Raw genomic sequence first — 17,055 nt, 5'->3', positions numbered from 1 at the left:
CACAAGAGTGCTTGTAGCTATCTAATTGATCAAAGAATGCCCTCTTAATCAGATTTCCTATGCTTTGTGTGGGATCCCAGGCAGTCCTATTGATCAGCCTGACTAGGGCATGCTGAGTAAAAGGCACTGAATAGTTAAGAGCTTCTAGGTGTCCCTAGAAATTTGTGTTTAAAAAACCCCATATTCTTCCTCTGAGAGATGTGGGAGGAAAAGAGGAAGTGCTCAGTATCTTATTCAGCAGCATACAGATACAGCTGGAAGAGATTAACTTCTACACACAGCATTTTTTGTGTCTATGTGCAGAAGAAACTTAATTACAACTAAAATATGCAAAAGCAAATAGCTATTATGAAGATGGAAGCAATCTTTTCCACAAGACCAGAAAGAAGACAAGCCAGGAAAAAAAAAGTAACCACACAGCCTGAAGTGAATCATATAGGTTTGGTTGGTTTGGGGTTTTTGTTTGTCTTGTCTTTCTAACTTTTTAACTCTTCAGGTTTCTCAACAACAGAGCCCCCCTGGGTGTTTTGGGGGAGTTTTTTGGGTTGTTTTTGGTTTGTTTGGTTGTTGTTGTTCGTTTTTTGTTTTGTGGGGGGTTGGGTTTCGGTTTGTTTGTTTGTTTGTTTGTTTGTTTGTTTGTTTTGGGGGGTAGTGTGGGTTTTTTCCCCCCAGCACCCACCCTCTTAACTTCTGTTACCTGAAAGTGCATCTCTCTCTTAAGAAAAACATCCAAGACTGTCAGGCAAAAGGATATATATGTCAATTCACCTGCCTTAATTTAGTTAGCTTAATGAAAAGTCAAGTGAGTATGTTTTAAAACTATGCTGGCAGGCTACACTAATTCCTGAGACCTCATAAAGATGACAATGCTTCAAGTAAGCTTTAGCTGAAGCCAGGCAACAAAATCACAAAGGTGTAAACTCGGGTTTCTTACACATTATTCTAGACAAATTTGTGTTACATTGCTGATGTATTTAAATAACAGAATTATGTAATTAAATTGATTAGTCTGGCCTAATGTCTGATCTTTGATTGTGATGACACTTTCATATAAAGATCACCCTTCCCCAGTGTCTCATAAACTTGTAAAATATCTCCACATATAGCACTTAATAAGTTATTTAAAAGCTTACAGCTTACTTCCCTGAACATAATGAAATAAAACCTATGATAAAGTGCTACTTATAATGATAATTCTGCTTTCTTTTTATTTCTTCCTTTTCCCTTCCCCTTGCCCCAAAATTGAGGATCACCAGTGTTTAACCAATAAAAATGTCAGTAATTTGTGGAACTCGCTGTTCCAGTACATATATCTGCTCCTGTAAAGATATTTTGACTTTTGACAGTACCTGCAGAGGGGCATAAATAGCTTTTTTCTGTGAGCAAAGCCAGAGTACAATTTAAAATGTGTAACCTCCCCCCACGCATCGCTTTAGCTGTAGAATGTAATAAACCTGAATTTGTACAGTAAGCTACAAAAGCTGAACATTTTGCCTCAGAACCTTACTGAAACCAAAATGGTTAGAAAAGGCTTATTGCTGCCCTGAAATGGTCTCTGACATGTCTAGGGAGGAAAGGCTCATATATATGTGAAACTTCTGGTATTTCAAGAAGATGCTAATGTAATTGCTTGCAATGCTTCCTAAACAAACACATTCCAAATAGCTTTTCCCACAGGCCCAGAGTTCCTTTGTGCTGTTTGTGTTGCACGGCCGCCCACTGGCACTTGTTCAGAGGGGGCCGCACCCTGCACACAGCTTGGCATTTTGAAGCTGCAGAAGTCCCTTGATAAGCATGGCACTGTTTGAATCCTCCACCCACCCGACACAGAGACGTCCCTACGCTGCAGTTGCATACCCTAACTCTTCTCATAAAGCAGTTGTTCGTGTGGCTTAAGCATTAGCTGCATGTTGAAACGAGGCAGCTGTGCCTTCTCTTTGTTTAAAAAGTACGTGCATGTATAATCTTTTATTTTCCTTCTTCCTGCAGGTGTTCCTTTTGATCCAGAGCGAGAAGATAAAGAATGATTTTGTTTACCTTAGCTGGCTGGCTCGCTGCTGTGAGTCACTTTACTCTCAACATTGCAGAATACAGATCCTCCTCTATTGCATCAGTCTTGGCAATCCACTTTTCCTAATTGAATTTAATGTTGTAGGTGGATTCAGGACTATGAAAGTGAAAAGCTGATTGCACTAGTTATAGCATGGGTGGTTATTGCACCTTTCATACACCTGGCTATAGTAAGCAATTACTGCTTCAGTGCAATGCTGTTATAGTTCCGTCAATGCAGCTTTGTCCTAACCAGTGAAACTTTTTCTTCTCAGTTGTCTACTCAATTGCTTGAGTGAAGATTTTCTGTCTTTTAAGACTGAGTTACAACTCTAAAATGTTCAGAGTAAAACATAAAATAGAAGCATCATACTGGGTCAGGGCCAAGGGTCTGTTTGCCTCCAAGAGTAGCCAGTGTCAGATGTCTAGGGAAGGGAAGGATGAGGCAAGCGTTCACAGTGTTTTTCTTCCTACCACATTACTCTTTGTGTTGTCCAAACTGCTGTGCCTGAGGGATGTCCTTTATAATCTCCAGCATTTTTTTTTCTTCCAAAAAATTTTCCATTCTTTCTGTGAACCCAGAAAACTTTTACTATGTTAAATATCCTATAGCAAGTTTTATTTAGTTTTTCTGAACCCCAATTCAGATACAGTGCCATATGCAAAATAGTATAGAGGTGGGCTTTTCTAATAACTCAGTCTGAGACTCCTTAGGCCAATTTGTTTTCCTTACAGTGCCTCAATACAAAAATGTTCTCTTATCCAACAGTTTTCAGTAGTTGTACTTGGAATGTAAATATGTATGTTTTGGGACATAATACCATATCGCAGACATGTTCAACATCTCTAATGTGATCTTTCCAGACAGGCACATGACACCTATGGATGCCTATCTGACTCTACTTTTAGGACATGCCAGTTTATTTCCTTGTTCATTAGTCCTGGTTTTGACTGGGTAGAATTAATTTTCTTTTCAGTACCTGGTACAGTGTTGTGTTTTGGATTTAGTATGAGAATAACTCCCCGATGTTTTTAATTGTTGATAAGTAATGTTTACACTAAGTCAAGGACTTTTCAGTTTTTCAGGCCCTCCAGTGAGAGGGCTGGAGGGCACAAGGAAGTGGGAGGGGGCATAGCCAGGACAACTGACCTGAGCTAGCCAAATGGACACTCCATACCATAGAACATCATGCTCAGTATATAAATTGAGGGGGTGCCCAGAGCGTGCAGATTTCTGCTTGGAGACTGGCTAGGCATCAGTCAGCAGATGGCGAGCAATTGTATAGTACATCACTTGTTTGAGGGGTTTTCTTCTTTTGGATTTTATTCCTCTTTCCCTCTCTCTCCTTTTCATTACAATTGTTGTTATTATTATTTTATTTTATTTCAACTCAATTATTAAATTGTTCTTATCTCAGCCCTCAAGTTTTACCTTTTTCCCTGATTCTCCTACACATCCCACTAGGGGCAGGGGGGCAGTGAGCAAGTGGCTGTGCAATACTTAGTTGCTGGCTGGGGTTAAACCATGACATCATTAAGCTGCAATACCTCGTTAGGTTTGAGCGTTTTATATGTGAATGTTTTCTGTGAATTTTTTTGACAGGAGAACTCCCATTGCAAAGGGAATTTATGGTTGCTCAGTAGACAGCGTTCATCCCTCTGATTCTGTGCTGTAGTAGTTCTTTGACATATATGTGGGGATGCAAAACTCTTTGAAGGTGCTACTTATTATGCAAGAAGTAGAATTAACACCATGTTATCAATTAAAACCTGTCTAGCTCTTTCATAGGAGTTGCTGTATGTTCTTGAGTGTGTTTTGCCATTCTGAATTCCTGCTGAAGTTTCAGTAGAGCTGCTGTATTCTTCTGTGTCTGTCTTAAAATTTTGATTTTTCATTCCCTGCTAGAATTCAAGCTGCTAGAATTCTTTGCAGAAACAACTTTTCAGTGATTAATATAGTTATATTTTTGTGTCAAGTATGTAAATTACTATTAGGTCCTTCTGGATAAAAGCTGCTGTGGAAATTACAAAGCATTACAATACATTCATGTTAGAGTATGATTAGGTATTGAGCTGTAAACAATTCAATGCTGAAATATTTCCAAAGGGCAAAAAGTACCAAAGATGCATATTTTTTGGATGCTAGACAGTATTTTTTTGTTTGGTATAAATAGTACAATAATATTAAATTCTTCTTGACGAGAAGGTAAAAAAAAGTGAATTAGCACAGTACTCCTTTTCTCTAGATGAATGGGTTGGTATTTGGAAATTAAGAACTCGCTGTTTGGCACTGTGTATGGTATCTGGAGCTGATGAAAGAAAAATCTGATTTGATGTCTTGCTGCCTCCTGAACAAGAAGTGTCTATAAATCCTGTAATTTGGTGCTACATGTTTATTGTTGATGATTGTCACCTGCAACATATGTATTGGCACAGTGGGCACAGATATAATAAACTAAACAGTCCATCTTTTGAAAGAGCACAAGAGTGATCCATGTGTGAACAGCCAGCTACTCTGTGAGTAGCTAGTAAGGCTTAAAAAGAAAGGAATACTTAATTTAATTTTATTTTCTCCCAGTACTTGAATCAGTCTGAAATCACCAACATCAACATCAGATTCAACAGAATGGGTTCTTATCTGCAGAAAATCAAATTTTAGAACCCTTTGTGTTCAAACATCGTAGTAGAATTTCCACTAGCTGAGATGGAAGATTCAGATTCTTTTGTTTCTATTTATGTATAGCAGAAATTTTTAAAGTTAAAGGCCAGTGAAACTAGTCATACAGGCATATTTAAAACTAGCACAAAATCTCAGGAATTTGGAAACATTTTTTCTAGTAGATGCATAATGACAAGTTTGGGTTTTGTTATTCTTGGAGGGGCTTTGCCACCCCCACCCCCCCTCCTTTTTGGTTTGCTATGAATCATGGGAATTGAATGTTTAGATTGAGGTGGGCACCAAGTATTAAAGACCTCAGTTCTGTGCCAAATAAAATTTTTACGTGTGTAAGAACACGTAATACTAAATCTCACCATCTAAATGGATTGCCGCAGTTCATTGTCCTGCATAAAATAACTTCTCTAATGCTTCCCATTCTGTTCCTTAATCACATGTGAAATCATGAGAGTTGTGCTTATTGCTGTTTCTGTGAAATATAAATTGAGGTGTAAATGCCGTAATTATTCCTCTTGCTGTTTGTATCTCTGATGAATTGGCTGTTATCACTAGTAAGGCCGAAGATAAGGACAAGTTTCCCTTCCAAACCTCATGGTCACAGGGTGAGGCATGCATTTACATTAAGCATAGAAATTTAGGAACGTTTACTCCTCCTGCCATTGAGTATTGTGCACGTCATTTTCTTTTCACAATCCCAGCTATTTTTTATTGCAGATATTATGAATAAGAAACCACAGCTGGCCTGGAAGCTCTATCTGAAGATGGAGACCTCAGGGGAGTCCTTTAACCTATTGCAGATCATTGCAAATGATTGCTACAGAGTGAGTCTTCTCTTCGGAGCTTCATGTATGACATGTTAATTCAGTGATTGTACCAACAGTCTTTTTTTTTTATACTTTCCATCATTGTCATCACTAGTGAACTTTCTTTTATAACAGCAGGATGTCTTAATAATGTAGATGAGTTGGCAAGGATTAGTCAGTATTTTAACCTACAGGCCTTCTTGGTCAACAGCCCACTGATTAAAACATTGGTAAATTAATGCATGCTAGAGCTATCAATAACAGTAACAGTTCTTCCCCTACTAGGGATTCATTGTTAGTAGAAAATACAAGAAACTTTTAAGAAAAAAATCTAGCATAGATTCAGCAAGTAGCTTCATGGTGCATTTTTTTCCTGTGTCAATGTTATTTGTTTCCTTAAAGCTTGTAATGGCAATGGGAGATAGTCCTTTGTTAATCATAAAGAAATGGAAAGAGAATTCCCACAACTACTATTCTATCTGCCCAAGTGGGGCAGAGAGACCTGGTGTGTGTGTAATCACTAGGGGTAAAACTACTTAGAAAAACTGGTGAGCTTAACTGCCTGCCGCGGGATCCCTGCTAACACAAAATATGTCTTCTTCTTTTGAACCTGTTCCAAAGGGGACTTCTAAAGAGATAAGGTTAGACTAAGCAGTCTTAACGTTTTTAAAAGTCAAGCTAGACAAGACAATGTCCACTTCAGTAGGGATGCTATAGGCATTTTAGGACAGGTTACAATATATGCTACCTTACTTATACTAAGCTTCTGGATTAATGTTTACTAGTTCTGATGCTCCGTGCTACTACACTGCTGGCACACCTCCAAATTCAAGTTTATACAAAGCTGTGTTAAATAGTGAAGAGATCTTGGGAAGCTGATTACAATTCTGACTAAATTCTTAACATCTAGTTCTCAGATGGTGTCTATATACAGTGAGACTTAGCTCTGGTTCAATTTTTTTTGCTGTTCTGCAAAGCATAGAAAGAGAACATGAGAGCTTCATCTGCAGGATGGATGTAGAGGCATATAAAGAAATCTTGTCTGAGAGGATTGTAAATGGCACTACAAGAAAAAGAAAAATTTGTTGTCCTATGCAAAGTACTGCCGTGCAAGAGGTCAGTGGACAATAATAGGATGCTGTATCTAGCATCCTCTCTGCCATCTCCAAGGGTGATTGCACTGTGTTGGGACGTAGACAAGTAGCAGCTCAGTGACAGGACAAAATGATGTTCTTTGGAAAAGTGTCATGGTGAGACACAGGCCATCCACTTTCCAGATATATTGGCCAGAGCCAGAAGGTGATTTTTATCAGTTATTTAGGAAGCAACCATTTTATATTTAAATTAAATATAAAATATAAAGACAGTTTGTAATTTTGTGATTGTGCAAATATAGTAGTTCACTGTTGTAAGAAGGCAGATGTGAGAAAAGCAGAACACAGATAACAGGTGTAAAGCTCATGGAGCTGGTTCAGTGGAGCCTAATGCAAGTGAATACACAAGAGCTAGCAGCTATTAGCATAGGCTTATTAGAGATACAGTGACCAAACTTGCCATTATAGAGGAAAGATAGTAAATGGAGTCCTATTGGAAAACCTCCCAATGATTCTCAGTTCAGCCAAGCTCACCAAAGAGCAGCAATATCCGCATACTATCTGTAACATTCTTTTTTGCTGTTTTCTTTCATCTGACAATGTAACATGTTTTCAAAATGCTACCAAACATATAACTGAAAAGTCAGAAAATCTACCTTGTGACCTCAAAAGCACTAAGCAAGTTATCTCTTGCACATCCTCCAAGTATTCAATCCACCATCTCACCCTAAAAGTCTTGTTGCTCAAGCAAGTGGCTATGTCTCTGGTGTTTCCCATAGCTGCGGTCTGTGAAAGCAAGTTGACAGTTAGACCATATGTCAAATCTCTCTCTAGACCATTTAAAGTTTCACTTAATTCAGTTGATTACTTTGGCTGAATTCTTCTCAAAACCTTGTTGTATTCTAGAGGAGAAGCAGCTCCAACACTTCAGATTTATCTAGAGCTCTTAAAAACTGCACTTTCAGGACTAAATCTTTCAGCCTAATTATATGTCTGTGTATGACCATGAATGACTGCTCAGAAGATCAAGGAACTGCATTTCAAAAATTATTATTATGGTGTTATAACTTCTCTTTCTACACTGCCAGCTGTTTGTACCTCTTCCACTAAACGGCAAGGCCCAAGTTGTTTGAGATTATGTAACGTTTTCCCGTTGTTTCTGAAACATTATATTATATTGGAGGTCCAGAGACAGTACCGTAGCTGTAACTTAAGAAGGCAGGTGCACACCAGGCTTCACTCAACAGAATGTTGAATGAACATGGATGGAGCAAGGTCAACAGTGTCCTGAGAAAAGATGTAGCTGGATGCCCCGTTGCTATGCTGACAGAATTTGTTCAGTGAGGAAGCTGGGGTGCACAACTTCTGGCTAACTTCTTGCTGCTTTTCATGCAATAGCCCATCTTGTCCATATAGGGAACAGCACATGACTTGGGTTGAAGCATTTCTTGCTTTATGTAAGATAGAAGGAGGACATTAAACCAGTATCTGCTTAATGGAACTAGACCAGATGCCAGTTTGGAAAGATCAGTATTCAATTTTTTTCTTTTTAGCTGACACAACTGATACTGTTTATACTGACTATCTTTATTCCCATTCATTTAAGTACTTGCCAGTCCGCTGTGGTTAAAATGACCATTTATGTGAAGATTACGTGAAGACTCATTCTGCAGTACCTGTGTTCTCTGACTAAAGTTTCCAAACATAACTCCCACAGCCTGTTCTTTTTTTCTTAGCAGATGTAGGCTTCCAGCTGAGGCTATGCTCCATCTGCCTTCTGTGCTCTCCCATGGGAAGATGCTAGCCACAAATAACATTGCTATTCAGGCTTGCCCGAATGGAAAACAATCACAGTCATAGATAAGGTCCACATGAGTTATGCTGACTTCAAAAGCCACAGTTACTGTGGTCACTCCTTTCACACTGACTGTTGCCAACCAACTTGCTTCTTGTTCCCATTTACAAGTAGAGAACCTAAGGCAAAAAAGATAGGGTACACAGTGATTTTCCTATGCTCAGGAAAATTTTGGTTTATAGTCACTGAATCTTATTTTGTACTGTACTGTAACAGTGAAGAAAAAAATTTACCTCTGAGTTAAAACCAAAAGACATCCAAGTATGTCTCTCTGTATATGATCAAAACAAAAGTGCTGATCATTCCTGACTAACAAAGATCACAGTGCAGTTTGTCTATAATATGTTCAAAGACATAGAGCAGTAATGGTGCAGTACTACCTCTTTCTCTATGTAGAACTGAAATGTGTCTGTTCTGTGTCACTTGCTGCCTGCAGAAAAACAGGAAAATGCACATTTGCTTCTGTGGCTTACTACTGATTTCAGAAAACTGAGCTCAAACTTTTTCATTCCCTTCTGAAAGATGGTCATATAGTCAGAAATAACGTTTCATTTTCTATGCAGATGCGTCAGTTTTACTATTCAGCCAAAGCATTTGATGTTCTGGAGAGACTGGACAGTAATCCTGAACACTGGGAAGGCAAGAGGGGTGCTTGTGTGGGTGTCTTTCAAATGATCTTAGCTGGCCGAGAAGCAAAGTGAGTATTCTGTGTTAGATATGAATTTACTTTACTCTTTTCCTATTTCCAGTTAGCTGTAAGCCAGAATCGTAACCTTACTTTAGGACTACATATCCTCTTCCAATTCTTTATTGACCTTTCAGAGAATAGACTCTCTGGGCCAGTTGTTCTATATGCAGCGTTCAGTTTGAAGTGTATCTTCCACACTAACATTTATAGAATAAAAAATGGAGAATAACTTAAAAGTGAATGCTAGAACTGCAGGAAACCAAAATACATTAGTCATTATACTAAGAAGAGCTGAATTATAAATGTAGTATGTTCATGAACTGATGGAAAAGAACCACGTTTCATGTTGATGGCATAAGAATGGGAAACTGTCCCATGACATTTTAAGTTTCACAGAACAGAACTAAGAAAACATTTACTCTGCACTGTAGGAAGGATGTGACTTCTCTAAACAATGAGTGGACGAGACTGTGTTTTCATTGAAGTTTGCTTTCTGAAGACACTGTCCATTTCAGAAAAACAGACTTACTTGATGAAAGCTTAAAGGAAATTATCTGTGTTACTGATAATTTTGCTTTTGGCCCATTTCACTGGATGGGAGAATGAGAGTAGTGAGGCTGTTATTTAAGAACTGTTTCATTGTGAATATTCTGCTGTGACACCAGATGGCCATTCTGCCCTGGCCAAAGCTGCTGTTTCATACATGGCTGGTGGGTGTGTATTTTGGCTTCTACACCTTCCTTCTATTCCCTTCTCTGCTGGTATAATCTCATTAACTACTGCACCCTTCAAGTGTCCTTTTAGCAACTCCTGCAGTAGATGCAGTAAAAGACACATAGGTTGCTTGTTTTTCAATATGCATACAAGTTCTTGCTGTAAAGTAGCTGGCAAACTGCAGCTTCGTACTGGTTTATCCTACTGGTAACGTTCATTTCCATGTTATTTGTATTTATGTGTAAGGTGATTTGGCAGTATTAACCTAGATGTTGCCATACTGAAGACTAGCAAGTAGCATTAAAGACCAAAAAAAAGTTGCTTTCTACGGAACTACTTTGCAAGAATAAGGATTTAGATATAAATACACACACACATGCATATTAAACTCCAAATTAATTAATTTTGCTGATTTTTTGCTTTTAATTTTTCTCCTTGTTGCAATTGTATAAAAAACTTTTATTTTTTCTCTTTTTTTTTGTCCCCTGGGATCTCACCTACTGTGCGTTTTTACCTATTCCTGATGTGCAGATGAATGGACCTCTCTGTCTAGGAACCATGTTTTGCAAAATAGCTTTGATGCAAGTAGTTGTTTCTTGTATCAGTTGGGTCTTATCTTCATTTAAATCTTTGTGTTTCACCTTTGTAGAGAGACTCTACGGGAAGTACTGCATCTTCTGAAGAGCACTGGTAATTCTCAAATAGAATACGTTGTCCGCATCATGAAAAAGTGGGCCAAAGAGAACAGGGTCCCTGTTTAAGTCAGTGCCACAAAATGAACTGGGTTGGTTACTGTAGTGTATGTGGCCATAAGATGTGGGTCTTGATTTCTCCTGTGCATTCTGGGTATCCCCGTCCTCGCAGGACTTTAAACAATCAAGCAGGTTGACCCAGGTGAGCAATGGCGTAGTGCAGTGAGATTTCAAAACATTCAGCAAGTGGGTTTTGGGATTTCTATTAAACCTTTATCGGTACTTTTTCTGCTACACCACCTCTATTCCTCATTCAAACTTTCAGTATTTAGTAGTAATTCCAGCTGCACCCAAGTCAAAGTGTTTCTCAGATGTTCACCAGATTTCTCCACACAAGGTACTGGACTGCTTTGTGAGGTTTTTTTCAGCAAGTCTTCTGGCCTTCAGAGAAGAATCATTTGTTAAATGACTAAGAAAGATCTACTTCAGCAAATGATGGAATGTGGCAAGTAGAGAGGATGACGGTGACAACCAAAAGCCAGTACTAGTGTATCAGATAATACATAAAGACTGCTATATATAAATAGAAGGGTAAAATACAAACCATATTCTGAGTGCTGTCTTTTTCTGGATAAATCTCAATAACTAATACCTTCATTTCTTAGGGTCTTTTATAAGAATTGTTTTCTCTCTTACTATCTTTTTCAGACCATAGAGATTTGACTGACTGTATTGTTCAATCTTGCTTTGAGGTTTGACACTCAAAACATTTATTCATGTTAATATAATTTGAGTAATCCATTTAGTTTAGCAATCTGATGGATAAAAGAACTGGATGTTTTGAATCACTTCAGCATTTACCACCCTCATTAGCAATATATTTATTATACTTTTGGATTTGTTATACTCTCCTGTTTTTTGCAAACAGTTCAGGGAATACATACTTCTAAAAGAAGGCAATAGTTGTAACATAGAAATTTATTATACGTTTTATAGTGAAAAAACATTTGTATATTACTTTAAAAGGAAAATTTACATTTTCTAAATTTGTAAAATACTTGTGATGGTTATTTTTATCTTTTGGAATGAAACTCAGGATACTCTATTCTCTACTGTCTGTGCTTTGATTAAAGTTCTTAATTGAATCTACAGTTGAATGGCTGGTCTATGTTGCTTCATACTGCAGAAGTTAAAATAGTATATTCATTTTTCTGTGGAAGAGGGCAGATTTGTGACTGGTCATTAAATAAATGCACGTTCAGTAATCAGTCAAAGGCAAGCCAATGGCCTTGGACCTAATTTTATGGTAGTGTGCTGAAAATAAGGAGGCTGGGTGTATATGGAATGTATACACCTTTGCCATATAACATGTTAGTGTCTTTACTGCTTTACGCAAAAGCTGTGGGTGTCGTCATTCAGGTATCTAGAAGTGCATTTGATAGTTGCAGCTACTTGCATTTACTTCTACAAAACTGATCCGTCACACTAGCAACAATAATAGAGCCTTTCAGCAGGAGCAGGGGCAACATTACACTCATTCATAAGAGGTGTGAAAGGAGCAGGATTTTCACTGAAAGCAGTTACAAAATGTGTTTCACTTGTAAAAGGCATTTTTCTTTTCCTTCCCAGTTAAATTAACTTGGAAGCAGGTCGGGAATACAATTATGAGTCTTGGTACAAAGCTAAAAAAAATTGTGTTGGTGGCTTTGTAGCAGATGTTAAACACATCTAATTACTCCCTTTATTGAAGCTTAACTTGCAAGAGAGCTGAAGAACATCCAAATCCATTGCAGACCATTTTACATGTTGGTTGAATCTTCTGAAATGTGTGACGGCATTGCAGCGTAAGGGCTTGGGGACTAATTTTAAAATCTCTGTCTGTGACCAGTGAACAAGTTTTGAAAACCTTACCTTTATTCACTATAGTCACAAAGTCGTATTTGACATGCTAAATAATGTGGGGTTTAGCACAGTGCATTTCATTGCCTGGTAATAAAGCTTTTGTCATGTAAGACATAAAGAACAGGGACTGCAGGGCTTCGACTTGAGCAGTGATGAAATAAAAGATATATTACATATTGTCCTAGCATTTAGGGTCTTGGTAATGGAACAGATGTGTAGGTACTATAAAAATGCAGAACAATAAAAGTGCTGAAATATTGGTGTTTATTTTACCTTAGAAATACATTCTAAGACCATCTATTGTTTAATCTGAGATCATATTCAAAGAACAGAGGTGTAAATAGAAGTTGCCTTAGCTGATACAGAAAGGGGAGTTAATAAAGAATTTCTAAAGCTGTTTCTCAGGCAGAGTTAACAAAATCTTATCCCTGCCCATTTCCATATTTCCCTGAGCTGTGGTTATTTAAGGAGTCAAGGTACTCTATTTAGGACAGCTAGGAGTGAAGTTAAATATGAAGAAAAGCAACAGAAGTGACATACACAGAACAAGCAGGCAGTGAAGAATACATGTGCAGAGTCAGGAAAACAGGAAAGTTTACTGGGGCAGGAGTAAGTAATAGAAAATTGAAACAGTGGCATTTCAGATAATGTAGTGGAAGAGAAACTAAGGCAGAAAGAAATCACTGCATCATTAGAATTTCAAGGAAGAATATGGAAAATACAGTAATTTCTTATACTCTGAATAAGCATCTGATTCTGGGAAAAAAGCTATAGAGAATGCACAGAAGGTACTGTGCTAGCAGTCATGCCATTAGTAGTGACAGGTAGAAAAAGCCAAACCCAAAACAGCATGTAACTGCTTTCAGTTGGGCCCTGACCCATTCCTGATAATAAGGAAGATGACCTTCAATTAAACGTTGTAATACCTGAACAACATTTATGCCAGTAACTTCTAAGTGTATTACACTGCAGGGGAGGACATTTATCCTGCCTGTTGCTGCAAGTGAGTTCCAGAATAACACCTTTTGGCGAGTGTCTGAACTGATACAATACAACAGCAACCCTCTTAGAAGATAGATGCTGGATTCCAGAATTATTCCAAGTGTAGTAATAACTGGAGCCAAGTACTGCGCGACACTGGAGATGGCAAGTTCATTGTGAAGGATCCGTCATATCACCTTCCAGCTCTGTGGACTGTAGCAGGCATTTAGGTTCATGTGGTTCGCTCAGCTTGAAGATTGCTCAGAAAATCATCTACAGTTGAATAAGGAACTTGGCCATTAGCTCCTAAGACTGAGACACAAAGTAATTACATATATTGCTGTTACTACATGTAGCTTCACTATATGGGAGCTATATGTATATTGAGGAACACATCTGAGGGTTACGCTTTGGTTTACTCTTTAACCAGATTTTCCCTGAATTATCTCCAGAAGTAACTTCTGGTCACTCTTTTTTTATTTCCAGAGTTCCTTCTGCCCATTTAATCTATGCATTTGATCATTGATTAAGTAGATAATTGCATGAAAATGTCATCAGTAACCCTTAAAATGAAGTCATTAATTCACTACTAGATAATCTGGTGTGACCCTACATAGTGCAAGACAGTAGATTTCACTGGCTAATCTTTGTGTTGAATCCAATAACTAATTGGGCTTTCCATAAAAATATTTGCCAGGAAAACTTAAGTCTCAATTTGAATGTGGATAATAGAAACCCCATAGTTTTACTTTGTAATTTGTTCAAATGGTTAAATCGCCTTTGCTCTTTTAGAAATTGTACCTTAATTCTAAATTCAGCTTGTTTGGCCTTGTTTTCTAATACTTGATTCTTCCAATGTTCATCTTTGCTGTTAAGTCATTGAAGCATAGCATTCTTTGGTTTGGTTTGGATTTTTGGTGGGGTGGTGTTGGGATTTTTTCATCCTTAGGTATTCCTAAACTGCAAGCAAGTCACCTCTGTCTGTATGAAAGACAGTGTCCCTTGTAAGGCTGTTTTCCTGGCCTCAGATTGTCAACAGATTTTTTAAAAAAAAACATGGCCATGGAGCACTGGGCATACTTTATCACTGTATGTGATACTGTAATATGCTTCTCCATACTGCCGCTTACTAGTCTTCTACCTGTGTACTCAAAGACTCTGTTCACCCTTTCTGGCATACTGTCACAGGGGGAGCTTGCATTAAACTGCTTCTCGACTGTGATGTGACATCTAGGATTTTTCCAGAACTGGTATTTTCCAGGGTACAGTCTACCTTTTGGAAGAGACAGCCTACCTTTACCTCTACAAAAAATATATTTTGTTCAAATGGGCTCATTTTATAGCTCATGCAGATCACTCTGTGTGACTATCTTATTCTCACTAATTACTAGTCTGTTTCTCTGCAGCCTATTGTTAAAAGTGATGTTTTACCTCTATATCTGGATCATCAAGGGACATGTTGGATCCTTCATTATTCCAGGACCCACTAAATTAAACCCTCAATAGATTACTGATGGTTACTTTTCATCACTTGTCATTCTCAACTTATTTAACATGTACCTTACAGATACTGTATTACGCTGTTCTTTTAAATTAAGTATATGACATTAGAAATGTATGTATTGAATTTGTATAACTGCAATATTTTTGTATTCAGCTAAAGTTGTAAAAGATCCATGTCATGGGAGCTAATACTTCCTATTCATTCTTTATTAGATGAACCTTACAGCATCCCAGAAAGATTGATGGAGTCCAATTGTTCAAGGCTGCTTGCAGAATTTGAAGCAACTTTTTTTTGCCCTGTAACCACATTTTGAAGCCACACACCAAAAGCTTTACTTTTGACCTTGTAGAGTTTAAACTTTCATTTGGAACAAATAAGGCAGGCATTTCACATCTCTGGGCAAGGGACAGTTCCTAAATTCCTTATCAGTCTTGCTTCATTGATGAATTACACTAGCATCTATTTATAGATTTAAAAATAAAAAATATATTTAGTAAGAGCTGGGACTTTTGAGAAGCCACAGTGTAGTGTATTCCTCAAATTAAAAGGAGAACTGTTTCAATTCATACTTACACACTGTATTGTGCTTAATTGCTCCACATTATATCATTCTTAGTAATGCTCCACATAATATTATTCTTAGTAATTTTTTAAGAGAATTTAAAATAATGAATGTAGTAAAATAAGTAATGGTCTTTAAAATGTTTATACAAGTAGATCTTCAAGAACCTGGGATTTAAGTTATTTTGACAGGAAATATGCTGTGCGGTAGTTTGTAGCCGTTCTCAGACACAGCTAAATCTAACTGAAAAGTGAGACACTACCGATGCTGGTGTCTCTGAGCTGCACAGTAATGGACCCAGCACTGCTTTTTTCAAGTCCTCAAACCACACCTTAAGCTGGCCCTTACCTAGGGATGAGTGATGAGCCTCAGACTCCACCATCTGTTCCTTGATCACCATAAGCGACTTCCATGCAGTCGGTTCTGTGAGAAACCACACACAACAGAGCAGGATTATATAATATATAGTAATACATTTTAATTATATATGGAATAATGTTGAGATGGTGTATGTCATGTAGAAAAGAACCATGTTTCAATTCTAACAGTTACATTGCGCATTGCTACAGTTATAATTTTCTTTGATGATTTTGTCCTTCTTAATCATGGTGGGATTGTTATGCCATCTACTCTAAAGCTACGGGTAATATTTCTTCTCTCACATCAGTGGGTGAGGCCTTTATGTAGGTAGCCATTATGTGACAAAATACAATGTCTTACTTTGCAGAGCGAGTGAATTAATTCACATCACATGTAAATTTATCTCTTGATAGTTGTGTCTAAGAAAACTTTAGAAAAATTAAATTACAAAACCAGATAAACCAGGTCTTAAACTGCCTGGTATATTCCCAATACTGAAGCTTATCATAATACTGGTATTCTCTACAAGTCCAATCTTAACTTCTGTCTGACTTACTCATGATGGCACATGTGCTGAATGTAGTCATCACTGAACAAACTGGGACGTTATTTACTTATATAAAACAATGGTGGTTTCCCCCACTGTTTAAAGGCAGAAGAGCTGTTTTCAGGTCACAGCAAAGTAATTTCTGAGGCAACCTTTCCAATACTTCCCGCTCAGTTTAGCTAGTTATTCCTGACCAGGTTCTGTTGCTGTGTCTGCTTTTCATTTCTGCACACTCTCGTTCCCTGCCGACTATTTTCCCATCCTATCTATCCACTAATGTCCTATCTATCCACTAACGTGACTGGCCCTACAGGACTGCCACAAAGTACTGCCGAAGCACTGCTGTTTTCCATGCACCTCTTGTTCCCCTCACCCCACCTCTGGGCATTAGTTGCCTTGCTCTGCTTCACAGGCATTCAAGGCAAGATTTGTTCAGATTTGTAAAATGTGCTTAGTCCTATAGAGGACTAGAAATGAGGACAACAGTGAGAAATAACAATCTCTTAAAACAGTGAGGAAGTATTCAGGTAAGTACTCAATGTAAGTTAAGTCTGACTGTACAATTACTTACCAACGTAAGGATGGATTCTCTTAAGGCCAGAACAATGATATTTGAAATAAAGATGT

The 17,055-nt window shown here is 37.8% G+C and overlaps 1 protein-coding gene across 2 annotated transcripts in view; it reads left to right on the top strand.

Annotated features, from left to right (window-relative positions):
- The window catches only part of IFT56 (intraflagellar transport 56), a 58,477-nt gene extending 46,754 nt beyond the window's left edge, over nt 1-11,723 (top strand). Inside the window, exons 15-18 of one of the 2 annotated variants that reach the window (XM_080393121.1) lie at nt 1,990-2,059; nt 5,441-5,547; nt 9,042-9,175; nt 10,530-11,723. In XM_080393121.1, coding sequence (XP_080249247.1) covers nt 1,990-2,059; nt 5,441-5,547; nt 9,042-9,175; nt 10,530-10,641 — 423 coding nt within the window. In that variant the 3' untranslated portion in view covers nt 10,642-11,723. Of the gene's footprint in view, nt 1-1,989; nt 2,102-5,440; nt 5,548-9,041; nt 9,176-10,529 lie in introns of those variants that run through there. The other variant, XR_013929072.1, reaches the window with a different exon arrangement.
- The last annotated feature ends 5,332 nt before the right edge of the window (nt 11,724-17,055 follow it).

Source organism: Falco punctatus (genome assembly GCF_963210335.1).
Source record: "Falco punctatus genome assembly, chromosome: 6".
NCBI classification, from domain to species: Eukaryota; Metazoa; Chordata; class Aves; order Falconiformes; family Falconidae; genus Falco; species Falco punctatus.
This window is presented reverse-complemented; position numbering and strand designations above follow the sequence as displayed.